The sequence below is a fragment of the Alosa pseudoharengus genome, unplaced genomic scaffold (genome assembly GCF_046254945.1).
Source record: "Alosa pseudoharengus isolate Yale_2024_CS ecotype anadromous, Long Island Sound unplaced genomic scaffold, YU_APseudo_1.1 YU_APseudo_1.1_scf_17, whole genome shotgun sequence".
Taxonomy (NCBI): Eukaryota; Metazoa; Chordata; class Actinopteri; order Clupeiformes; family Clupeidae; genus Alosa; species Alosa pseudoharengus.
In genome coordinates, this window is record NW_027468640.1 from 21,542,424 (window position 1) to 21,569,430 (window position 27,007).

The 27,007-nt window shown below is 38.7% G+C and overlaps 2 protein-coding genes across 2 annotated transcripts; both read left to right on the forward strand.

Annotated features, from left to right (window-relative positions):
• The first annotated feature begins 1,038 nt into the window (after positions 1-1,038).
• LOC143128022 (Fc receptor-like protein 2) lies at positions 1,039-13,254 on the forward strand. Its single transcript, XM_076289701.1, has 10 exons — positions 1,039-1,291; positions 1,401-1,670; positions 1,892-2,158; positions 2,373-2,489; positions 4,431-4,461; positions 4,718-4,767; positions 9,538-9,588; positions 9,669-9,710; positions 10,083-10,127; positions 12,722-13,254. The coding sequence occupies exons 1-10, from the start codon at positions 1,045-1,047 to the stop codon at positions 12,763-12,765; spliced, it is 1,164 nt and encodes a 387-aa protein (XP_076145816.1). The 5' UTR covers positions 1,039-1,044; the 3' UTR covers positions 12,766-13,254.
• A 3,268-nt stretch (positions 13,255-16,522) lies between these two features.
• Positions 16,523-26,218, forward strand: LOC143128023 (urokinase plasminogen activator surface receptor-like). Its single transcript, XM_076289702.1, has 9 exons — positions 16,523-16,605; positions 16,777-16,908; positions 17,197-17,340; positions 17,518-17,628; positions 17,714-19,286; positions 20,445-20,555; positions 24,868-25,014; positions 25,362-25,478; positions 25,832-26,218. The coding sequence occupies exons 5-9, from the start codon at positions 19,238-19,240 to the stop codon at positions 26,044-26,046; spliced, it is 639 nt and encodes a 212-aa protein (XP_076145817.1). The 5' UTR covers positions 16,523-16,605; positions 16,777-16,908; positions 17,197-17,340; positions 17,518-17,628; positions 17,714-19,237; the 3' UTR covers positions 26,047-26,218.
• The last annotated feature ends 789 nt before the right edge of the window (positions 26,219-27,007 follow it).

The window sequence follows — 27,007 nt, forward strand, 5'->3', positions numbered from 1 at the left end:
TCGAGCAACGAGTAAGAATAAACAGGTATGATAAGGGATCAGATTCCAAAAATAATTCCGTGGAAATGCATGGATTCCAGTTGCTGCTACTGGAAGAAACTGGAGTTTGATCTTCACACGGGGCATGATGCTTTTTTTTATCAACTATAGGGATAACCATGGTTATCATGGTTACCCAAAAAACCCAGTAAAAACAATGGTTAAATCCATGGTTAATTTTCGTAAGGGGTACTTCACACAGTTATTTAGATTGTTTCATAACAAACTAAATCAGCTTTCTACATAAGTCAAGCATTTGATAGGCTAAAATAGGTGGGAACAGGGCCCTTTGAAGTAGGCACAGTGCAATGTCTGGGGGAAAAGCCTAGAAAATGGCATATCCCATATGAAGTTCAAACATCCACAAATGACCTAAAATAGCAACAGAATGTGATGAAACAATACCTGTTGTCTGTGTTGTTGATGTGATGCCCACTGAAGTTAGCATGCAAATCAGCTGGTGACGGCTGGCTCTTCTGTTGTAGTAAATGCAATGCAAGCCAATTGAAGAGTGCTGTGTGGTTTTCAAGACAACTTGAATTCTACTGAATTACACATATAGAGCTGTTTAAATCTGTCTCTTGTCAAATCAATTTCCTGAATCCCGGTGCTCTAGTCTTTTTTTTGAGAAACAAAAATCTTAAAGCTTGTCCTTCTTGATTCCTCATCCAATCCTACAGCTACCCTAACGGTAGACCCCCAGAGTCACATGTTCACTGGAGAGAATGTCACTCTGAAGTGTGAGATAGATTCACTCGGAGGCTGGATATATGTGACATGTAGATCAAACACAGCTCTTCAGTACTGTCATGCTTATCCCCACAGCTTTGCCAAAACCTATATTGGTCATGGAGCCCCAGAGTCCTGTGTTCACTGGAGAGAATGTCACTCTGAAGTGTGAGATAGATTCACTCGGAGGCTGGATATATGTGACATGTAGATCAAACACAGCTCTTCAGTACTGTCATGCTTATCCCCACAGCTTTGCCAAAACCTATATTGGTCATGGAGCCCCAGAGTCCTGTGTTCATTGGAGAGAATGTCACTCTGAAGTGTGAGTTTAAGAACCCACGTAAATGGAATTATAGATGGTATAAAGGCAACAGTTCTGACCCAATCCCTACATTGATAAGCAACACATCCACCATCAAAGTGGCTACATCTGATGAGGGTCTGTACCGGTGCCAGGGACAGAGGACAGACAGAAACACATCATCACACATGAGTAATGAAGTCAATATTCACGTGAAGGGTGAGTATGTCCATTATTCGTGATTAAACTGTCTTCATGTCTTAAACTCCACATCCATGACATGCACATCAAATGCCTCTTTTTATAACCAACATGCTTATTCCCACAGCCCTGCCTACACCTAAACTAACAATAGATGCCACAAGTCCTGTGTTTCCTGGAGAAAAAGTCACTTTTAAGTGTGAGGTTAAGTCCTCAAATGGATGGAAATATAAATGGTTTAAAAATCACAACCTTGAACCCGTCGCTACATCTAACACCAGCACAACCTTTAAACACGTTGTTGAGACCGATGCTGGTACTTACTGGTGTCAGGGAGAGAGGAGAGACAGGCCCACATCATCACGAGCCAGTAAAGAAGCTCATCTTCATATGATGCGTAAGTCAATTAAGGCCTGGTCATTCCATGCTGATTTGACCAGAGCCTGGCAAGTCATGTCATGGATTTCACAATATTTAAAGTTAGTGTCCCTTGTTGAAAGCAGAGTCATTTTAATGTTCTGAAGCCCATATATTTAACCTCATAAATTCAAGTTATATAGATATTCAATGAAGAACAGCAAAAGCAATTCTTCTATGTGTCCATGTTTGTTTCCACAGCTCTACCTAAAGCTAACCTAACAACAGAGCCACAGAGTCCCTTGTCCAATGGGGGGATAGTCACTCTGAAGTGTGTGATAGAGTCTCACAATAACTGGACATATAAGTGGTACAAGGACAACGAGGAGAATGTGGTGATTGAGGGGAACGACTTCACCATCACCAGAGCTACTGACTCTGATGAGGGCACATACTGGTGTCAGGGGGTGAGAGGAGAGAGACCCACATCATCACAGCTCAGTAACTCAGTTTATGTTGCTAAGAAGGGTGAGTAAATTGTGCAATTCATGTTGTTCCAAAATATGGACAATTGCTGAGTAATTTAAAGCTAGACACTAACTTAATATATTTTCTACATTTCATGATGATTCAATATTCCATTCCAAATAACTTTTAATCCGTATATGTGATGTATGTAAAATCCCTCAAATCTGATTATGTAACTTGCCCTTACATAAGGTCTTGACCGATTTGTTTTCAGATTCTGGGTCCAGTCTATTTATAATGGGTGTGGCTGTGGCTGGGGGTGTGGCCGGTGGAGTGGTTCTTACTATCATCTTTTTAAAGGTTCTACCATGTTGCCACCGAAGACAGACAGGTAAACAGGTCCATTTGTCATAGTTATCTTTACCAGCAACTTGTTTCATTTGTTGCATTGTTTCCCTATAGAGATTATAGGTACAGACTATGATTCGGAGATTGAGAAGTCCTTCAAAATTGAGCTCAACAGCCAATCAGCCCTCCTTTTCATGCTGGTGAAGCAGTGGGATTATTTGGCTGAAGTTGTTCATGGCTCTATGTGTCACTGCAGGCACGTAGCAAGCGTGGGGGATGTGGGTGTTATAACGTACACACTTTTGCTGGAACATGATTCTATCCCCCACACTTTTTGTCAGATTAAAATGAAAGTAAAATATGGAAATAAACGCTCCCGTAGAGTTGGAACCGTATCTACCATAAGGCACACACAAAGAGACACAAATAGGTCTGTTGATTTGATTGAATGTTCATCCAGCCAATCACATCAAGTTAGCCAGTGAAGAACCAGAGCCGCTCTGATCAAATTTAAAGTGTGCATCTTTCAAGGTGCTGCTGCTTGGGTCTGCATTATAAAGTCTGCAGTGAGCAGATTTCAGGTAGAATTGAAATGATAATTGTTACCGCATTATGCTAATTTAGTAAACCAAAATTCACTGTCTGACTGACAGTTTTTGTCACAATGTATAAATGCAGAGTCAAAGTGAAAGCGGGGGTGCGCGCACCAAGGCACTTGTTTGTGCAGAAAGACCTTGGCTACTATACTGTTCTCAGAGCATTTTGCTTTCTCTGTCTATGATCTGCAGCTTTTCTCAAACTATGGGCCTCCTCAACAATTAACCTACTGGTCCACGTAGCCGCGAAATTAAGTTATGGCCGGTGCTGGAGATCTTAAATACGATCGCGTTCCATTTAGAACATCTTATTTTGATCTTACAAACGGAGGCGTCAAGACACATTTGAGTTCTACATCTGAGAACTAAGATTTCCAGCATGTAGAACTCAAATAGAACACTTATGAGCGCTCATGCAATGTGTGTGTCCCTGCAGCAAGTGAAACTAGGTAACGTGGGCTAGAAGCAACAATAGCTTAAACAACAACGTGGCTTCCTGTAACTATTAATGGAAAAAGAAACTGCTAATCATAATCTTTAAATTGACATTAATTAAGCTGGCTATATGCAACACAATTTCTTTATATTCCCTTTGCATATGTTTGGGTAGACTTCAAACGTTTTTGAATTTGAGCTTACAGTTCTGTATTCTTTATTATTATATTTATTTAGGTATTAGTGATACCTCGAAATTTGGCTGCTGTCTGTTAGGGCAATTTATTGTAGCCTGCTAACCCATATGCACAAAACATAATTTCTTCCCATTTAAAGTGTAGGATTGGTCAGCTGCTAGCCTGGCGGGGCCATCCTATATCATTGACATGTATAGTCTGGCATCGAATCATTCACCTCGCTTAATCCAAGGGGCGGGCAGAGAATTGTCTTTCAAACTGCCTAGGCATGCAATAGGCCAGCGCTACGACCATATCCGTATCCGGTCGGCAAAACGGCAAATACATCCTTCTTCAAAAGGAATGACTTAAGTGCATTGTGTTGATCTACTTTCAAAGAAAAACACAAGTCCAACTCCTCCAAAGCCGATTCAAACAACCGCTCTTCGTTTGCCATAGCCACCTTCCTTGTTGTTCACCGTCGCAGGATGTCGTTATCCTGTTAAGCCCGCTTAAGCCCGTTAGACTCTCTAACGAAATAGAGCGCTGTGATTGGCCGTCATCCACGGTGTTAAGCCAATAGAAATTCCTATGGTTCGATACTAGACGTACAAGCTGAGCAAATTAATTTGCCACCGCTAGGGTGCGTCTAGATTTCTAGGCTAGTCAGCTGCTAGAGGCAGACTGAAACAGCTAAAACACGTCTTTCAGAACTCAGATGTGTTCTCCTTTTCCTTCTGCCATTCATTGTGTGTTGTATTGTCTTGGTCTCTGCAGGTGCTGTGTCCAACACGTCCAGTGCAGGGCCGTAAGTAACCCAAACAATTCTATCATACATTCTATCAAACAATTCTATCATACATTCTATCAAACAATTCTATCAACATACAGTAGTGCATTACTCATTAATGTGGCCAAAAGCCACCTTGTTTGCACAAGAGAGTATTGTCTGTCTTTGAATACAGTTTCCCATAGATATATGTTTTCATGCTGTGCTGAATGTCTTTAGATATAATCAAATTTGGTGACAGATATTATTTGGTTATATTGCTATCTCCCTCTAGTGGTTTGGCAGACAGAAATACCACTGAGTCCCTGGATAAGTCTCATGAAGGTGAGAATGTCTTTGTTTGAGTGACATTTTGGTAACCTGACTCTCGCCAGATGAATTTCGTTCTGCTTAGCTCCGCCTAGCTTCACCCACATCCATCTGGGACCTCTTCCATTGAGAGTGATTTCTGCACCCGATTTTATGGTACAGCCAATCAGGACGCAGGGCGGGAGTTTCATAGATGTGTGACATAGCGTAGAAGCGACTGTGAGACTGTTATCAGTGTCACAGGTTGGCTTCGATGTGAGTGGTTGAAGTAGCACAGTGGTGAAGGACAAGTAGCTTATTCAATCATATGCAAGCATTTTTTGATTAGGCCCAGCCTTCTGAAGCAACACTCCAATGGATTGGTCACAGATGGATGAGTGGAGCTAGACGGAACGAAATTCATCTGGCGAGAGTCAGGTTAACATTTTGGGCCCTATTTTAACAATTTAAACGCACGGCCCATATATGGGATGGTTTAAAGACAGATGGATTAAAGATGGCTGTACTGTAGGTAATGCCTGCACATAGCACTGGTTAATGAATTGATATACCGGTATAATAGCATAACAGGGACAACTTGGCATTAGTTTTCACTCTTGCAATATTGCTGATAATATTGCTGATTATAACAGGTGTCAGTCTGCGGTACTTAAAAATGGCAACTGCAATATAGCATTTTCTTTCCCTTAAGTAGACGTGAGGCAATTACAAGTCATTAACACCTACAATTTAAAGAAGCCCTATGCAGGTTTGGTTATTCCTTCGCTGTTTCTGGGGTTTCGTCTGATTTGGGCTGCCATTTTTCACGACATAGCTCCCCCTGCAGCTTCGGTAGCAAGTGACTGCTACGCTAAACCTCCACTAGCTAGCGAGCTAGCCATCAATAAACCAAGCTAAACACATAGGGCTCACAATAAAACGGTTGAGCAAACACATTGTTCAAGAGACTATCAAATCCAGGGTTGCTGCCAACTCTCACGCATCTGGCGTGACACTCACGCTTTCAGCACCAATCTCACGCTCTCACGCACACGCAAGAAATGTCACGCCAAATCCATTCTTTTTTTGCAATCCATTCATTTTTTGTTGATGACTAGACTAGACCACAGCATTGTTTCTAAATGACAGGATACGAGTTTAAGGCATATGTCTAGACCAACAGCAGGTAGGTCTAATATCCGCCGTTCTCAGCGCAGTTTTCTCTGATTGTTGATTCGCTGACTAGGCTATTTTAATCCGGTCCGCGACACCTTCACTGAACGCGCTGCTATAGACCTCTCCAGAATAAGTCCCGCCTCCTAACTTCCGTATCCATCCAACCTTCGGTCGCCAAATGTCTATGGGAAATAACATGGTGTTTTGAAAGATCGTACCTGTCAAACTCTGTAGGTGACAAAGTAGAAAAAGCTGCTGGGCAGATTGGCCTACACACTTCTGCCATCTAGTTTCCATTGGATTTTTTGATTTTCGGTGCCGTTTAAGTACTACTCACTAATCTCACAAACTTTTCGTTCCACACATGACAAACCGTAAACCAGAATAAACAGCAGACCTTACCGAACACGAAGGTGTAATGCAATCCCCTGTACAATAAGCCGTTCCAGAGTAATCCGGTTTTGAAATGGTAGCAAATTTCTATACGGTCTCCAATTTGGGCTTTAAGTGTCTTAAAACTGAGCTGTGCTTAAATACCTACATATGTGTAAATATTAAAATCAGAGGATATACAGCTCATGGCTAGGAGTTTGTCGATGTAGCCATAATTTGTTTTCACAAAATGCTAAGCATGCATGTATTTAAGTGTCTTAAAAAAGTGTGCTTATATTGGTCAATGCATAATTTCATAACAGGCCAAATAGAAAATAAATGTTAAATGTTAAATATAGCCTAGACATAATATTAAAATCAGATGATGTAGGATAGTATAGAGTTAGATAAAGTTGGATGGCTCCAGAACTCACACCAGTGGATTAGGTCTTAAAGGAGCCACACCACTTTTATGACACTATAGCTTTTCTGTTGACCTTTAGATTTGTTGCTACTGGGCATGAAGGGCAGGCCAATTATGAGTTCTGTCCAACATTGATGGTAGGTTTAGAAAAAAAGTCAGCACATTTTAATCATATTGCAATAATACCAATAACCATGATCATTTTGGTCATGATTTTTCATCAAATGTTCATACTGTATCTCTAGTGGCTGGTAGACTTTGGAATTCACCAGCCACAATGGTAGGTGGAAAAAAATATTTTAGGCTATTTCCATCCCTGATACATACGTACACTCATACACACATTCATAAGTCTCAATCTGTCCATTTCTTTCCACAAAACTCGCCAGAAGTCATCGTTTAAGGGGTTATTTTTCAATTTTTTCAATTTTTTTTACTGAGCTACTACCTTTTTCAGGTGGGCAGGGGGGCCCTTTTCATGTCTGTGCCCAGGGGCCCAGTGGTTCATAATCCTTCCATGCCACGGGGTTAATCAATCAATAATTTAATTGTACATTTTGAAGAAACTTTTCCATTCTATTAGTTTTTTAAAATAAAAACATAAATCAGGGATTATACTGTACATAGCAAAAAAGTCAGGGGACAGACATTTTTAAAATTAGGTTTAGGGAAAAATGTAATGCACACGCACTATGACTTAACAAAATCTCACTCCAGCCAAACACCCAAATCACATTACAAAAACGAAGTTCACCCAAGGGTAGGCTACTTACAATTTCAACAGCAACAAAGCCAAGCCGGAGTCCGTTTTGCAGTCTTCTTAGAAACTACAATCTGACCACATTTTCGAGTATTTCCGCCGAGTTACATCTGGATGTGTTCGGACCGCGACCAGAAAGTTGCATATTCGGTTTTTCCGCGGAGAAGCACTAGGGGGAGACGAAGCACCCACCAAACGACCCAAAAAGTGTTGTAGAACCATCAGAACGACTCTTAACCTGCATAATTAAGGTCATTTTTGCTAAAATTGTTGCATAGGGCCTCTTTAACTCTGTGTGTTCACTGCTAATCCTCCTGTTTGCAACTCTGCCGGCCATTCAGGAAAGTTAATGTTACAATGACCACTAGCTCACCCGGCTAGGGGAAACAACCAGAATTATGATTTTAATTAAATAATGACAACTTGTTACTATTTCAACTCATAGTAAGTTGCTTTTTTAAGATAAATGCATGGCTGCAACGGATTCCTTTAAACAAATGTAAAAATTCGAAATGATTAAAAGTGGAAATTTCCAAGGGGAGTGTACTTGCATCTGCACTCAAACTCATAGCAAAGTGAAACTAATTTCACTGTGGTCTCATAGGCAACGACAAGGTTTTTGTTGGTCAGTGGCGTTAAGATTTTTAATGGGTTTATGATAGTGATTATTGAATCATGTGCCTCATCACACCTATGTTTTTTTAATTGACACACCCGTGGGCGCAAAGTGCAAATGAACCCGAGCGCATGGCGGAAAATTCATTACTGGCTTGGGTGTAAGATAGGAACAAGACTTGCATCGCGCTTGTCGCCACTTTACGCTGGGTGTAAGATAGGGCTCTAGATCTCATTTAAACATTTTTGCATATAGGTCATTCTGTGTCAAATCAGATAAGGTTATTGCAGCACCGTCTCAGGTTTTGTTCAACTCTTATAAAATATAAAATATTTCTGTTCAAATCCTATGTCTTCATGTCAGGATTATTTCCTTCTGTTCAGACTATATTTTATTAATGTTGTACCAATATTTGAGCTCTCCACATAAAATGGGCTTGAAGAAATCAAGGATGAAATAAAGGGAGGTTGTGTTTTTCGGTCATTTTCATAAGATGAAAATGATATGCGGGGTAGCTAGTAGGCACTTGAAAATCTATGTGAAAGTAGTTCAGTGTATATATATTTAGTGTGCAAAGTACCAATCTTGTACCATAGATAAATTAATCATTGTTTTGCCTCAGGGACAAGAATGAAAATGCATTGTTATTTATGTATGAATGAAACATGGTACATCATGGGCACTTTATACACAACTTTACTATAAACTAAACTATTTCCACGTTGGTTTTTGTGTTCCTACTAGCTACCCCACATACCATTTTAGTCCTATGAACATTACCAAAAAATGCAATGACACCTTGTTTTATCCTTAATATCCTCATGTGCATTTTTTATAGAGGCCTCAAATACATGGCTCAATATTAATATCAAGTATTGTATTTGCTGACAAAATGATTGGTGTAATGATTGGTGTCATTTGAATACATGAAAAGAGTTTAGAAGACCCTCAATGTCACCAGTTTTGCATTTGTATAATATAAAACTAATGAATATGCCATGCAAACTTTTAATGGTCCAATCATACTGAGAACATGTCTGTCTTCCACCCTACAGGCTGGGAATAATATTCAAGATATTAATATCCAAACATGGCCTCCAAGATGAGGCATATCTGAGAGAGTAAAAATTATACAAACTCGAGGGTGAAAAAATTTATGAAAACATTGGAATTTAACAAAAATATTTTACAGGTCTTAGTTTTGGGACCTAAATATTACAGTAGGTAGACAAACTTTTAGCAAAATCTGAGACGGTGCAGCAACCATTTTCCTGTATTTTGTCTGATTAGACACAGAATGACCCATATTTCCTCTCCTGTTAATTTAAAGCAATTAACTATTGCATTAAAACCCACTATAGTGTAATGCCACATATTTTTTGAAAACTTCTAAAACTCTGAAAGATTTTAATGACAAAGGTTAATGAAACTTAACACTTAAAATGCTCTCTCTTCTAGAAGGGCTTCCTATCTATGAAACTATCGAACTCACAGAACCGACCAGACCAGGTGAAGTTTCAACAGACAACCAGCTTTTATTTATCATTTATCACAGTGTCATGTCCTTAATGATATCTATTTTTTGATAGTGATGGATACAGTGTATGACAAACTGTCACTGAGCAGAATGGGTACGTATCACCCTCTCTAGATGGAAAGAAAATACTGTATGACTTTGAAATAAACCCAGAATCAGCTCTGGTGGAAGCTAATTGTTTAAGCATACACAGAATGCTTCAGTTACCTGCCTGGTGTAGCCTGCCTGTAAAGCATGGACAATTGTCTAAGTGTCCGCAAACTTTTGAACAGTGTGTACTAGAGTATTTGCAATTAATTTACAGATTTGCATGTGGTCAGTATTTTTATATGAATTAAAATTAAGCTAAACCACCAAGGAGCTATGCAACATGTTAAATCTGTCAGTTTGATAATGGTGTTTTCATATGCCATTATAGGGAAAGATTACTTTCTTAACCCTGAAATATATTTTGTACGTCTCTCAGGCATGTTAGAGGATCCATCAGATGCCGGACTATGTACTTTTGTAGGTAAGGACTGTAAAAGCAACAAAGTCCTGGTATCTGTACTTTCATAGTAAACTTCATCAATATTGCCAGATTTTGAGCAATGTTAAATCAATATTAAATCAATCAGTGGACACAAGTTAAAATAAGAGCAGTCAAGACACAGCATAACCTCCCCCCCAATTTGCAATTGTAGCGTTAGCATCACACAATCACAGGGGGGGTTAGTGTCCCACACTGTAATGCTTGTTTTCTTCCCCGCTATCAAACAGCACAAACATCATTCAAAGCTCACAGTTAAACAGTCATATACTGTATCAATAATATATTATATCCATCTTAAAGGTGCACTACAATTGTTCCTGAATGACGTCACTTATGTAGATGTTCAAAGTAAAACAAAACCGAGCAAATTCGCCCCTGCCCCCATGTACTAATGGCACATCGTCATAAAGATACATTTATCTGCTAGCATTACTGTATATCATTGATTCCAATGGAAAAGACAGCCAGTCACACGTTACGTGGCCTACTGGTTAGGGCTTTGGGCCTGTAACCGAAGGGTTGCCGACCAGTAGGAAAAGTGTGGGCGGGGGAAGTAGCAGACCACTGCTCTCCCATGCCCACATCCACGGCTGAAGTGTCCTTGAGCAAGGCACCTAACCCCTCACTGCTTCCCGAGCGCCGCTGTAGCAGGCAGCTCACTGTGTTGGGATTAGTGTGTGCTTCACCTCACTGTGTGTTCACTGTGTGCTGAGTGTGTTTCACTAATTCACGGATTGGGATTTCCCTCACGGGTCTTGGTCATGTAAATCCCATGAACACACAGATAACTCTTACATCAAACTTATTTTGTGCCTTTTATTCACGTTTGTTTAACGATTTAGTAAATATGATATAAACCCTTTTCGTTCCCCACTTCGCTGCAGCTCCATAGGTTTCCATAATATCCAAGTCATCGTTCCCCTAACCCAGCGTTTCTCAAACTGTGGGTCGCGACCCACTACTGGGTCGCGGAGACATGCCAGGTGGGGCGCGAACTGACGTGAAAAACAGGAGTTTTTTTTATTTTATTTTTATCTGTAGCCTGGGCCCAGGTAGCACCCGATGCGCAATGGACGCACTGTGATATTCACAGGAAGCGCTCGTGTCAAGGCAGCTTAGTTAGTCCCGACCTACATGAGATTTTGAACGTTGTTGTGAGAGTGGTGAATTTCATCAAAACCCGGCCCTTAAAAGCGCGTCTATTCTCCACACTTTGCGAAGAGATGGTAGCTGACCAAAAGGCAAGGTGGCTTTCCCGAGGTAAAGTGCTGTCGCGCGTGTTTGAGCTCCGAGTCGCCTCTTCTTGGAGGAAGAGCGCATGTTTGAATCTGCAAGCACGTTCATTAATGAACATTTCTTGACGAAGCTGGCCTATCTACGATATATTTGATATATCTTAGCGATACATTTGAGTTAAATGTCCAGTTACAAGGCAAAGACAAGCACCTACCTCACCTAGCAAATAACATTACTGCATTCACCAAAAAAACTTGAGTATGGGACAGGCGCCTCCATCGCGACAGTAGGCCTATTATGCCTTTGAGATTTCTGAGCGAAATCGCTGAAACGTCTGATTGGGAGGCACTCTTGTGATCCCATGTATTCAACAGTAGGCCTACATCACATCCCTGCAAAGTTTATTTCAAAAATATTTCCCAACCAGCAGTGCTCAGTATGACTGGATTATGGATCCATTTAATGCAGCATGTTGGCATTTTGAATATATTGTACAATGCTGTATAATGCCTATGCTTCCTAATATGTTGCTGGAAAACAGAAATATGTGTGTTACGTATTTATTTATTATTATATCTGCAGCACCAGCTGATTTTAACTCTGTTGAAGAGGATATATTTAGAACTTGTCATTATTTCAATACATTTGACAATTTTAAGCTTGACCTACCACTTTCTTAGAGCGATGAGGGACAGGTGGGGCTCGAGAATGCCCCCTCAAAGTGGGGAATGAAAGAAAAAGTTTGAGAACCACTGATCTAGTTTGTTAACTACCACAGTTACGAGTTGGGTTGCGATAGTCTGTCATTTTTAAAAAGTGGGTCCCCAGAAAAAAAGTTTGAGAAACACTGCCCTAACCATTATTCAAGTTTGTTAATATCCTAAATATAGCTTACCTTTAGGGAAAAACTGGTTAAATGTCGCTGTTCTCCCACTCAGTTTTCTGTTGTCTTGTTTTTCGTTTTTGATAGGCTTATCCAAGTTCTTCCTCGGATACATCTTACTGACTAACTGACATTCACCACCTGTTCTGCACACACAGAATTCAATTCTAGCGAGCTTTAGAAGCAAGCAAGAATGAACCATAGAGAGTGCCTGTGTCATTGAAAACGCGATGGCGCAAATGTTTACTTTTGGATGACAATGACAACTGGTAGCGTAGACATACTGATAGCTTTGATTAAACCTGAGCGACGCATATGTGGAGATATGTGCCAGGCCGGACGGCCGTCTGGACTTTTCCAGAATGCACAGATTGCCAGTCCGTCCCTGGCACAAAAACCATGCAGGAACTCATAGTGCACCTTTAATACTCTGTGCATCTTTCCCTGTGTCTAGGAAATGCTTCTCCACTGTCTAGTCCCTGTTCATTAGCAGAGTGAGAGAGCGTCAGCATTTCTGAGGAGAACAAGCTGGGAATGGAACAGAACTGTACATGTGGGCAATGCAAACTGTGGTCTGTTCACTTTGATGAAAGTAGATATGTAAACAAGACTGTATGACTCTATGAACAGTATTCACTGTGTGCTCCACACCAAACTTCATGTTAACTTTAATGTGACCTTTATTGTTGTTGATGATGTTGTTGTTTATATTGTTATTCATTTTCCCTGTTGAAGGCATTGCAAAGTTATGATTTTTAATGCTGAAATGGCTGCGAGTGAACTCACAAGCTTTCCTTTCTTTTTTCTATGGATACCCAGTGTAGGCCTACTGCTAAACAAAGGACACTGTTCCACATTATATTTTTCAGAATGCCACAGCCCCAGTCTACATATTCTTATAGAGATCACATATTAACCCTTACTGAAAATCAATATTAGAATGCATTGTGTATGTCACTGTTATATTAAAGGCTATACATACTCTCATTTTATGTTGTGTCATGTTATTGCATCATTTATTTTAATGCCTCACACCATCAAGCAGATGGCTATCCACAATACACTAGTCTTGTGGGTAGGAATTAACCCTTAGATGCATAAGTGGGATCAAAAATGACCGCAGCAGTTGTTTTTTTGCAATATGGTAATTTTAAATTGTTATCGTTTAATCTTCCATGTATTCCTCAAATAGGTTGTCTTTGACATGGGGCCATTTGGATTTTTATCTAATTAGTATATTTTTTAAGTAATTGCATTTTTTGTATCAGTACCACACTTTTCCATACATGGGGCCAAAAATGACCCCAAACATTTTCTATGGAATTTCAAAGGTTAACCTAGGAACCTTTGATTTTTATCAACTGTGACTATCAGGTATGCTTTTACTGATGTATTATCATCAACTTCTCATAACATATCAATGTAAGTGTCATAGGAAATTACAAAAAACTACATGTTGCCCTGAGGCAACATTGAACCATAACGGATCGCATATGGCCATACCAAATAATAAATAGGGAAGCACCTGTATGAAGTACATGAATTTGCTTCATGAAGTTTTATAGAATGTCATGAGTATATGCCCTGACTAACATATACCAACATCCATGGCTGAAGCTGCATGCTACCCTGTACCCTGTAGCCCCAAGTTTGAGGCCTGACTTATCCCTCTATTTGTTATAGGCCTACTCTCTGTATTTCTCTTTTGAGACAAATTGCTTACTAAACTTTCAGAAAGTCAGGTGCAGATCTCAGAGGGAAAGTGGATGTTGTAATGTGTGTGTGCATGAGTGTGCATCAGTACATATACATGAGTATGCATGGTTGTAAGTATGCAAACTCATGGATGTGGGTGTGTGGTTGTGTGTGTATATGTTTACTGTACCTGAGCATGTTTGGGGATATTTATTGAGCTTTTAACTAGTAAATAACAGTGATTTTGATGATTTCATATGATAATTTGTATTATTATAACTTCATATCTGTAAAATATCGATTTTCATTCTGCAATGGTACAATGTTGCCTGAGGGCAAAAACTGAGTTTAAAATGAGATTTTTGGTAAGTATGAGACTTGTAATGCAACCAGATCAATATTTGTTAAGTTATAAGGATAGGTGTTTTGAATTAATAAGTTAAGTTTAAGTTAATTCTTAAAAATAAAAATTATTTCACTTTTTACCGTTATGGTACAATGTTGCCATGAGGCAATCTTTAAAATATATAAAAATTAAAAACATATAAATTATTATTATTATTATTGTTGTTCTCATCATTATCATCATCAAATCATCATCTTTAACCAAAATGAAAGAAATGTCTTAAGTTTACAATATAAAATGCATTCATTCTAATTGGGGTCATTTTTGACCCCACTCATGGAAGAGTGTAGGTGTTGGCAGGTCATGCATCTAAGGGTTAAATTATCAGCACATGCAGCTAAATAGTTAGACAGTATGAACATTTTCACAATTATACTGTAGACTGATTTACTATTTTCTATTCAAGATGGAAAATGCTGTCTAGCTCTAAAATCTTGATTTTCAGGATCAGGGGATATTTGATTGTGTCGTCCCTAATACATTGTCTTTATATAAGCTTTTTGTCTCTTTCTATATGGAACAATCTACAACAGGGGCGTCCAACTTAAGGCCCTGGGGATCAGGCCCTCCAGCAGATTCCATATGCCCCACCCCCATCTGTTTTTGGTAGGAAGTGAAATTTAGAAGAAGAAAAAAAGATATTCACATCCAGTCGACAATGTGTAATAAGCAATATCTCTATGATATGATACATTTTCTCAACCTTGCACTACAAAGGAAGGAAGATGCCGAAAAACTAACACGGAAGTATGATATTTTAAGAGATAAAAAGCAGTATATGACAGTACATGATTTGTACTTGTTTGCTCATAAGTGCATATATAAGGAGTACATCATCAAACAACACTCTGATACCGTTGCAGAAAATGATAATGTCTGTGACTATGACGGTCCTCATTCCAACAAATCCGGCTCACTGCCTAATATGAGTTTGACACCCCTGATCTGCAAGAACCACCCAATAGTGTCTAGATCAGTGGTCCCCAATTTTTTTCTTCTGAGGGCCAGCTCACTATGCCTGGCACTAAGAGAGGGCCAGAGACTCGGAGTATATCAGTAACCATAAATAGCTTAGTGCTGTGAACAACAACAATCTACCTTAGTTGAATATTCCATTACATTTAATCATAGGCTACTGCAATTTAGAACCATTGTTAGCTGTGTTTATATTGCCATCATGCCATGTAAAATGTAGCTCAAATGAAATCAAATCAAATGAATACTAATAAAAAGACTTTAGCATTCCCAAAAGTATTAGCAGGGAGTCCCAAAAGTATATCTTATTTAAAATGAACTCTGAACTCTGTGTCTTTGCATACACAGCTCAAGTTGTGAACAAGCAATATTCTACAAATAATTTAAAGTTCTCAAACTATGAGAGTTTTATGAAGTGCTGGCAAAAACATCTGGAATGACCACCATTCTAACTTTCACTCACCTAATGAGAACTTTGTGAAATGTGAATTTGGATGAATATTTGACCGAGTGAATAAAAAATAGAAATAGTTATCCCAGGAAGTCCCAGAAATATGACTTGAATAGAAGTTAGTTAGTTATTAACAATGAATTTATGAACTTTTAGAATACTTTGAGCACTGATGCAGTCAGCATAGGCCTCTTACGTTTGGAGGTAGGCATACATTTCATTCCGTTTTCGATGGTAAACGCGAAACAGCGCCAAGACAACCACCAGTGGACAAAAAGAGTATTACACGTGTACTGTTAAGACCCGCCATAGAGAATGAATGGGGGAAATTACGGATATTATAGTTTGACGATGTCGTACTCCCCTGCGGGCCAGATGCTATATACCACGGACATGTTTAGGGGGGCCACCCAAAATGAGGTGGCGGGCCGTAGTTTGGGGATCACTGGTCTAGATAGTGGAACAAAATGACAGAAGTTAGTTGATTGAGTTTTATTTGTCTTGTCTGAGATTGACAAGTCAAAACACTCTGATCCAGGCCCCTTGCATCTTCCCATGACATCAGTAAATGAAAGCACTCTACAAATGTTGAAACAAGTGAAACATGATCCTTCTATAGAATTAACTGAACCACATCGGCCACCTCTATTCTGCCTCTACACGCCTTTTCACACCAGATCGAGCACTACAAGTATTACATTAGAAGGATTCCCACCTGACTTACTCCAGTCAGGCTAAAGACTGAACTCAGGCATTATGGAGTTGCAGCTCACTCTCATGTTCTTTCTGATGTCAACACTTTTAACTGCAGGTAACACACACATTATGGGTCAGGAATCAGCTTTTGTAAATCTTTTGTAAAGGATGTGGGAACATGCTATATTAAATGCGTTCAATTTAACATGGACATGATTTCCGTTTTTTTATCTGTTCTTATTTCACCGAGGCATTTATCACATTGAACAACTTGATTTATTTCCAGTGTGGTCCCTGGCCTGCTGTTGTTGTCCAGCAGACTGCAGACCCACCAGAGATGTGGACGAAATGGAATGTTTTGCTTGTGTTTACGCTAAAATCATTTGTCATTCTATGGAAGAGGAAAGAATTGCATACGGTAAATTGTAAAAAGTTATCAAAATCTCTCTCTCTATATATATACATATATATATATATATATATATCAGCAGTTTCAAGGTAGAAGTTGTTATTGTGAACAGTGGTTAATAATCATGTGTCTCTATTTTTGGTTTTGGTTATTCCTATAAGACAGCATGTATTATTTCAACATTAAAAATATTAACCTACAGTATATATCATATACTCAAAAAAATAGGTTTTGTGTTAAAATAATGATTTTAGAGATTAACGTATACATTCTCTGACATTATTTGTTCACCTGTAGGTTGCAGAGAAGAAATACCCCTGTGTACGAGGAGTCTTCTGCCATGTAAAGAGTGTGCTGACTGTCCATTGTGGATGGCTGGGAGGTCTCCGAAAAAGTGCAAGTGTGGTGTGCTGCATTTGTGCTGTGTTTCTAGAATTATGGGTACCTGTCTGAAAAAGTTCAAAATACTTTGTTTGTTCTGTTAATAATGACAATGTCAGTATTAGTGAGGAGAAACCATAGGCCTCTATAGTCCATTTGCAAGGAAAAACAAGAAATGTATAGAAATAAAATAAACATTGTTCTTTTCTACTAATCAATTTGTCTTTTTGAACACAGAATTACGCTGCAACACATCTCTCGATTTGAAGAAATGTCTCAGCCGATTTGGAAAGGTCCTCCCATGCATCTTGGAATGTGCCAGTGAAGAGTGTTGTCTGTCTTCAGAAAGTAAGTTTAACCAAGAGACATTTTTGCATGCCTATCACCATTGTGTGTTCCCTTCTTGACTCTCCTTTTTTTGTTCTTCTCTCAGTTGGGGACCATGTTGATTCCAAGGCATGCCTCCCTTGGTGTATCTGTGCACAGAAACATAAGCCTGAATTGGGTCCCATCTGTATGGATCGGTTCTGCTGTGAGACAGTTCTGCCAAACAGAGACATAAGAACCGGACAGAACCTACAGGCCTTACTGGCACCTTTGGCACTCGTTTTTCTCCTGTCGTGATCTTTCCTTTCCCCCTATTTCTTTCCTTGTCTTTCTCTGATCTCTCCATATTTTCATGGACCATCATGTTCTCAATTTTTGTTATGTTCTTTCTGTGAACTATATTCCTTTGCCTGACAACATGCTCCATTCCTGAATTTTCTGTTATACGTTATAATGATGTGCACATAGAATGCTTTACAGTTTTTGGTAACAGTGCAACTTGGGTCACACTATTTCATGACATATAAACTATAATAATGAAGTGCAATGTAATACAAAATAGTACCATATAGCAATGCACCGTATCAGGGTGTAACCTAGTATGTAACATACGTACCCAAGAGTTACAAAATACATATAGAATTGCATTATCAACACCGGCAGAACATTTCTGCAGATATTCCTATCAGATAAATCGGCAAGACTATATATAGTACATACACGGCACAACTTGGGTTTCAGAGGAAGCACAAAACTGTTCAAATAGGATGAGATCTAAAAATTTTATTTGAAAATGTGATACATCAAATTGCATACTTTACATCTAGACCATGTTGCAACGATGTCTTTATTCTTTATAAAAGTACAAGTTAAGGGTAAAATGAATGAGAATGGAAGATGTACTGTATGCCTGTATCTGCATGAGCTAGACCATCTCCCTTATAATAAGATGTTGTGTCTGCCACCACAAAGTTATCTCCATATCATGATAACAAGGTTTAACAAAAGCTTTTTTTCCTCTGGGTTGAATAAAAATGAAATGGGATTTAAAAAAAAATAATAATAATAATTTTGATTTATCTGTATGTAAAGACATGCCTTCAACATGATCTGGGATTAGTGTTCATAAATAGAGAACCACTTGAGCTGTCAGATATATAGAGTAATGAGGCATTGTGTGGAAATAATTAGAGGTCCTGACCTGTCCCTCTATAAAGCCAATCCTCTCAAGATCTCTCAGTTGTACAGTACCTTCTCATTTCAATGTGTTTTCTTTATTTTCATGACTATTTACATTGTAGATTCTCACTGAAGGCATCAAAACTATGAATGAATGCAAAGTTATTTGGCCCACAGATGAATATTTGTCAAGTTATGGCTTGCTGAATATGGTATTAAATAAAATAAAAAATAACAACTTTGAATAAACTAGAATATAAGACATGTTTTCAGTTATTTCACACGTTTTTGTTAAGTGCATAATTCCACATGTTCATTAATAGTTTTGATGAATCTACAATGTAAATAGTCATGAAAATAAAGGAAACACATTGAATGAGAAGGTGTGTCCAAACTTTTGGCCTGTACTGTATGAGCAGCTTCCTCATTCTGCCCAAGCTGCCCCTGCAAGATGGACCTGAGGGTTGTGCTCATTTTGACAAGTGCATACATCGCTCAAGGTAACAAAACAAAATGAAAATACATACTTTTAAAGCAGTATATGCATTTTGTATTTGCTAAATAAAGAGAGATAGCTAAGTGTTATATGGACTGTTTCTGGTTTAAATGATTGTTTAATTGTAGTTTTTATTATCGTCTCATCTTGATCTCTATGTTCACATAAAAATCCTACTGTATTGTTTGTTAGCACAACTCTACTTTCCTGTCATTGTGTTTCAGAGTAAACATAAAGATAAACGTAACAAACTTAAGACTTAACAAAAACAAGTGTGCCATTAACTCAAAGAAACAATTTGGCACTGAAAATAAGTATAAAAATATTTGCAATAAACAGCACTTTTGAGGAGACGCTACTTAATTTTAGAAAAAAAAAACCTTAATTCACTCATTAATTCACTCCTAGACTAAAACTGATACAGCTGGGATGGTGTGTGTGTGTGTGGGTGGGGGGGGGGGGGGTGAAGGACGGTGTCAGAGACCGAAAGAGGAAGCTGCTGTTTTGTTCAGCACGCTGAAGTGTGCCGACCTCTGATCCACATCTCTTGGCTGGTTCTGGGCCAAAGGGCAGTGCAGGCCAGTCTAACACAAAAGACTCGGAGGTCTCAGCCAGGATACCATCAGAGAGAGCAGGAAAGCCTGGTGCATTAGGCCACAGGTCATGTCACCACAACATGTTGTTTAATCAGGCTATCAAATTCTTCATTAAAGACTTTGTGATGTTTTTGGCGATGAAGACATTTTTTGGTTGTTCCTTCTTATTTGAAGACACAGGAGAGGGACGACTGCAGCTTCAGTTGCTTCAGTAAATAATAAATTGTAAAAGGACTGCGTAAGCATAGTTCTACAAACTAATGTTATTTAATCAAAGAAATAATGTAGAATAAGTGGCTGCATAAATATTCACCCCCTTCAAGTCTGTATTTAGTACTAGATGCACTTTTGGCATTTTAAGGGGAAATATCCAAGCAGAGTGAATACTTTTTATAGGCACTGTATGAGTAATTCATTTTACATCACAGTTAAATTCAATCAAATTTCCAACAAAGGTACTTATTGTCACAGAAATAACCTGCAACCTTTCCACTAGTAATATGGCCACTATTCTTAGCCGACTGAGTACAATACAGCAACAACTAATCACCTCTGACTGTTTTCAGTTTATTCCCTGATGTGCAACAATTGCTTCCCTGACGCCACTGGAACCTGCCACGATGTCCAGGGACCCTGCCCTGACCAGTGTGCCAGTGTGAGGATCGCCACATACGAAGGTCAGACACTGTCAATGATACTGTATGTACAGTACGTCTGGGAATTACAGGTGCATCTCGCAAAAATTAGAATACCATGGAAAGGTTTTTCCCTGTAATTTATTTCAAAAAGTGAAATGTTCAATTAATTTAGATTCATCTACGGAGCCCAGGAGATTTCATTGTAAGATATTTTTGTATATCAAGATAATGTATGCTCATTTGAATATATTGTGAGGTTATTTGACTAAATGTTGGTGTAATTTTACTAGATTGTGTGCATAATTTAGTATATAGTGTGTTCGTTTTACTACATAGTGCTCTTATTTTACTAAATTGTGGTCTCATTTTATTAGATTGTGTGCACGATTTACTAAACTAAGAGCACAATTTAGTAAAATGAGTACACTATTTAGTAAAATGTGCACACAATTTAGTAAAATATGAATGCACGTTTTCTGGATATACACAAAAAATATATCTTGCAATGACCCCCCCCCCCCCAGCCAATTTATGTTTTATTATAACTCATGGAAATAAAATATCCATCATCTCAAAATTTTACAACGAATAGTATATAATACAGAAATGTAGACCTGAGAAGAGTTATAATTAAGTCAAAACATCAGCACTGGTTTCCTGAACCTTTACTCTCTACTCTCTGTATGGACAGGGCAATGGACTTTTCCACGATATTGTAATTTTTGAGATGTACCTCTGCTTCTGCTCTAGCCACATTTATGCAGATTCACTTGTAGGCTAATTTTCAAATATCAAGTGGAGCAAAGAATGATTAATTTTGTGCACCCAATTTACCTCACCTTTTACAACAAACATTAAAGTTAAAGAAACTAATTATACATTCCTGTATAAATACTATATAACTCCGGTTAAGCTTAATAAGTTTGATGGCACTAATTCTCCTATGTGTAGAAAATGTGAAACTGAATCTGGAACATTTATGCATTTATTTTGGTATTGTAAAGCTGTTTACTCCTTTTGGGAGAAGATTCATAAAGCAATTCAGCATATGTGTAACTGTACTTTTGAGCTATGCCCTATGTTATATTTGTTGAATTACAATGTGGAAAATAAGTTTCCCTATACAAGAAAATGTGTGTTTACAATGCTTTCCTATTTTGCTAAAAAATGTATACTTAGTACATGGATTTCCCAGTCAGGACCCACCTTGGGTCAATGGCTAGAGCAAATAATAGACTTGTTGCCCATCGAAGAAATCACAAGTAAACGACATTCAAGACTGCAAGATTACCTATCCACTTGGTCCTTAATATTGAATTATATACAGTACATACTATAAAATGACAATTTGATTGAATAATGGATAACCTACAGACTGTGGTAACGTAGGATTATTATTATTGTTTTGATTGTTGTTGTCTTTTCTTTTCTTCTCTTCTTTTTTTTCTTTTTTTGTCCTGTGGATGTGTCTAGCTGTGTTGTCCCTGCTGTTTTTGTGTGGTTGTGTTTGGATGTGTGTGTGTGTGTGTGTGTTGTATGTGCTAAATTGTGAATAAATATATATATATATATATATCAAGTGGAGCATTGAGCACTCTTTGGTTTCCACCGAGTAATGTGAGAACACACAGAGAGCGTGCTCATGTAGATCAAGAACGTAACAAGTCACATGAATTCCAATATAAAAGTTCAGACTGCATGTCACATTGCAAAACATTAGACCTGTAACTAGGCCTGTCACGATAACAAATTTTGCTTGACGATAAATTGTCTCAGAAATTATTGCGATAAGCGATAATATTGTCGTTCTGAGAATTTTCCTCGGGAAGAGGAAGACGGCCCACTTGTTGTGTTTTTTTTCCCCAACTGGGAAAACTGCAGCGGATGATTGTGTTTTAGATGCATATGCATGTTTGTTGTGTTGCCGCTTTTAATTGCGACTGTTTTCCAACAAATGCGACACACCGACTCGTACACGTTCAGTGGTTCACCACGGGCATTCGGTTTAAATCCGAAATGCTCCCACACTGCAGCTATTTCTTGTTCTTGTTTGGCTTAGAAACCAATTTCATCTTTTTTGTCTCGAATAGGCATAGCCTATTCGAACTCGCAACTAGCTTTCTCTCTGCCTAGTGCCTACCGGTATACTTCTCACGCGGCTCTTTAGCTGCACTCTGTGGTAGGCTACGCCAGTAGTTCCGCCTCCCCACACACCATGCGACTGACAAGTGACTGACATGAGGGTTCACTCATGGTTACTCTAAGGACCCGAGAGGGAGAGAGAGACGAGGAAAACAAACAAGCATGCAAATATCGTGGCCAGAAAAATTATCGAGCTAATTTTAATCATCATGCGATTAATTGATTTATTGAATATCGCGACAGGCCTACCTGTAACATTAGACCTGTAGGATTTAGACCACATATGAAAGTAGCTCAAATTCAGAATTGAAAAAGTGAGATTTCATGTGACTTGCACTGTTCAGACTGTTTGGACAACATCAGACATGTGTCACATCAAGTAAAAAAAATGGATTTGGCCTGGTAGTGTGGACCTAGCCATATCTGTTTTTGCTTTTGTCATAGTGTGTAGTGTAGTGTGATAGTAGGCTTCGGGGTCTTACAATGACAGTAACATTGCTATTAGTTTGCTAAAAATGATTTTTGCACAGCACAACTGGAAGAGTAACATACCAATTTTAATTTGTAGTATTATGTGCAAAAGAAATTGTCCTTGAAAACACAATGGTCTGCGGTCTGTGTATCATTCGTTCATTTGATATTCAATTGAGAATCCAAAATAAAAAAAACAAAAAAAAATTGTTTTTTCATTATTTGTTTATGAATGTGATACAAACCAACAAATAATGCTTTGTTTTTCAGACTTTTGATTTCATGATCAGATCAAAAGTAGAACGTTTAAAAAACGGCCTCAGGCCAAAAACTGATTTTGATATTTATTTTTTTCGATTTCTGTGACCTGGAAGTCTATCAAAGTCACTTTCTTGGTCTAGACCTGTCAGTGCTCAGTGTTGCCAATTCAGTGACTTTGTTGCTAGATTTAATTTTAGCCATGCCATAGCGACAGAAAATATTGTCTAACAACTATAGCGAGAAATTGGGCGACTTGCGCAACGATGGCAAACTTGTTTTAGTTGAATCGACAGAAAATCATCTCCCTTCTCATGCCTGTTTCGTTTATGAACATCGCGTTCGCCCAAAGCATTATAGAAGTAATGACTGGCCTAGGCTATGTAGTATCAGCCCATGTTAGGGAAGTAGGCCAAGATGTTAGATCTATCAGCTCAGATCATCATTTGTCGCCAACGTCATTGGAAGGAAGCCAGCTGCAGTAGCCTTCTGGGGAGATTACACCAAAGATAATGAATAGTAGCTATGACAGGGAAACTAGGGACACATCGTTCAACAAGCACATTGATCAAAGGAAAGAGGGGCTACAACTTCATTCACAGAGCAAATAATTCAAATCGAGCCATAGGCGTAGCCACAGGCGGGCCTAGGCCTGTCTACTTGTCAGTCCTGCCCGTCCGACTATAGGCCTACGTTCACCATCTGAAAAAGACGCGCAATTAACACTGCTCTGAGAGCCCAAGAAACAGTCAAATCGCGAACAGGCGGCAGCTCCGTTTAATTGTCAGGTGTGAAATGCGTTCATATTCTACTTTTTATGTCATAGACGTTGCATGCCTATGGAAGGAAAGGCTTTGCAGTAGGATTGTCCAAGCTGTTGCTTCAGTTTGTGTTTTAAGTTATGCGACGCACTGTTGCTGGGTTCATGCCGTTTTGTGCAAGTTTAAAATGTTTGGCCGACTGCGTATTTGCCATTTTTGTTCAATAAGTTCTACTTTTCATGTCATGAATGTAACATGCATATGATAAGGCTTTGCAGTTGTAGGCCTACAATATGGTCAATCTATTGTCTGGTAGGCCTAGTCCGATTTAACACTGCAAAGCAGAAGCAGCAGCTGGCAAAGGAAGTCAATAAATAATTTCCGGGTCACAGAAATCGGAAAAAATAAATATCAAAATCAGTTTTGGGCCTGCAGGCCGTTTTTTAAACGTTCTACTTTTGATCTGATCATGAAATCAAAAGTCTGAAAAACAAAGCATTATTTGTTGGTTTGTATCACATTCATAAACAAATAATGAAAAAACAAGTCCTTTTTTCGTTTTTTCATTTTGGATTCTCAATTGAATATCAAATGAACAAATGATACAAGGACCGTCTGCTGCTTTTCATTGATGAACTTTGTATTTCGTTTTACTAGTAATTCTTAAGCAGAAAGGTCAAACAACCAGTTGAAGGCTTATATATGTGTTTCATCTACAGATTACAGGAGGAAAGGTGTGATGACTCTGAAGACATGTATGCCCTCTGACATGTGTGTCATAGGCTCGCTCAATTTTGGCAACTCAAGAGTTAAATCGGAGAGCACCTGCTGCAACACTGACCTCTGCAATGACAAAACTCCTCCAGGTAACCATAAAAACGTAACAATTCAGTCTGCATGCTTTATTTCCGTTTATCGCAGGAATTCAGGGGCTCTTTTAGGGGGTCCGACACCTTTGTAAGTGTCTCCACTGCAAGAAAATGACCCTGTAGAACATCTTTTGTTTTTTTCGGGGGCAAATTTCATTGCTTGAAACTGTAGGCTACTATTTCAACTTGACCATTTCAACTCTGGACTGATATCTGATTTGATATAATCAGTATATTGTGTCTGTTGTTCTTTTGCAACTCTGAATGGTGCACTGTATATTCTTTTAGTTTGGGGAACACATCATTGCATGACAGAAGACTTAATTGTGTACTTGTCTTTATAGAATCTCTTACAGACATCTCTAATAAGATGAGATGTTACACCTGCAGAAATGGAGATTGTACTTCAATTATACAATGTTTGGGAGATGAAGATTTCTGTGTCACATCTACATCTACAGGTGAGGTCCAATAAAGAAGTTGATTGTTTTTCTTTTTGTTGGAGAGCATCCATTGACAGCGAAGCTTTGTTGGAGTCAACTTTAAGAATCTGAAAATATCTATCTATAAAGCAAGAAGCATCTGTGTGTCTGTCCTGTCTGTGGCAGGCATATCTCTCTGACCGTTTGTCAGACTGACGGTGCCGTCAGAACTTTCCCGGTGGATTTTAGTGCCCCACTCCGACCCTGCGGGCACTGCACTAGTTAAACATACACAAAAATAAACTTTACCTTGTTATCATTTGGGATTGTATTTGTGAGTCATTATTAAACATTCTCACTGTCATATTCTCTGTCTCGCTTTCTGTTTTTAGATGGTATTCAGAAAGGATGTGCATCGAGATCGATGTGCCAGCAGAGGGGCTCGAGTCACTTCTTATCCAGCATGGCGGATGGTCTGGCCTGCTGCGAGGGGAACCTGTGTAACGGCATAGAGGGGACCAACCGGAACACAGGAAACTCGGGTCACAAAAGCCACACACAAAGCTTCCTGTTGCTGATACTGCTGATGTATGTGGCCTCCAACTGACATTGTCTCAATTGTCAATTGACACAATTGAAGATGACACCAAAACTAATTTCTTGATAAAAGGTAATTGCCGTATATTACATGTCTGTTTCTCATTGACATCTCTTCTGACCCTGTTTTTTCATGTTCTCTGTTCATGGCCTTTTCATTTTCTCCATGTGTTTTCTTTCAATTTCTCCCTGAGAGCTACCATGCAGAACTTGTCTAGATACTGACAATAAAAGAGTTAACACTGTTTTATTCGTCATGATTAACATGCAAGCTGCTACTATGGATGCAGAACCAGAAACAGACTTTAATTATTTAAACAGTCTGTACTAAACATCTTTAACCCTTAGAACCATAAGCTGTTTTTAGGGCATTTTCACTACCTTTATTCATAAGGATTTATTGTGTGCCACACACACATATTATATATTGTTTTTTTCAGGAGAGTCTAGGCTATCCAGATCTGCTATCCAGATAATTTCATGTATTAGTACTAGCATTGATTTTATTTTGATTTTTAAAGAATTAAAATATAAAAAGTGTATTATAAAAATTCTTATATTTCGACATGTATCTCACCACAGCAAGCTCATAGCTCTACATGCATTTCATGTGTGTGTAGGGCAGACTGTCCTGAATCAGGCAATATAATTGCCATGTTGAAGGAATAATCTGGGGCTGAGCAATTTACAGAAATATGTGGTGTGTGATTTACGGAAATAAATGGCATTTTTTATTTAGTGATGAAAAATGACCTTTTTGCGCTCCATATCTGTGACACGAACTGATTGCGTGTTAGCCTGCGTGGCTATGGTGTATGCAGTCATAATGATTCTCAACTTTTTACTGCATTGCCATGAACAAAGTAAAGGCAAAAAAGGTGTTTCTTTGTTGAACAAATTGGGATGGAATGTGAGCCTTGAATTGGATGCCATGCAGGAATTTGCTAGGATCTAAAAACCGGATTATGAAC

Bases quoted from the DNA above. Each gene is read 5' to 3' on its own strand.
- LOC143128023 (XM_076289702.1), top strand. From the start codon at position 19,238: ATGGACCTGAGGGTTGTGCTCATTTTGACAAGTGCATACATCGCTCAA. The intron at 25,015-25,361 runs GTAACCATAAAA...TTGTCTTTATAG, and splicing joins CAATGACAAAACTCCTCCAG to AATCTCTTACAGACATCTCT. The intron at 25,479-25,831 runs GTGAGGTCCAAT...TTCTGTTTTTAG, and splicing joins TGTCACATCTACATCTACAG to ATGGTATTCAGAAAGGATGT.
- LOC143128022 (XM_076289701.1), top strand. From the start codon at position 1,045: ATGGAGCCCCAGAGTCCTGTGTTCATTGGAGAGAATGTCACTCTGAAG. The intron at 1,292-1,400 runs GTGAGTATGTCC...TTATTCCCACAG, and splicing joins AGTCAATATTCACGTGAAGG to CCCTGCCTACACCTAAACTA. The intron at 10,128-12,721 runs GTAAGGACTGTA...CCCTGTGTCTAG, and splicing joins CGGACTATGTACTTTTGTAG to GAAATGCTTCTCCACTGTCT.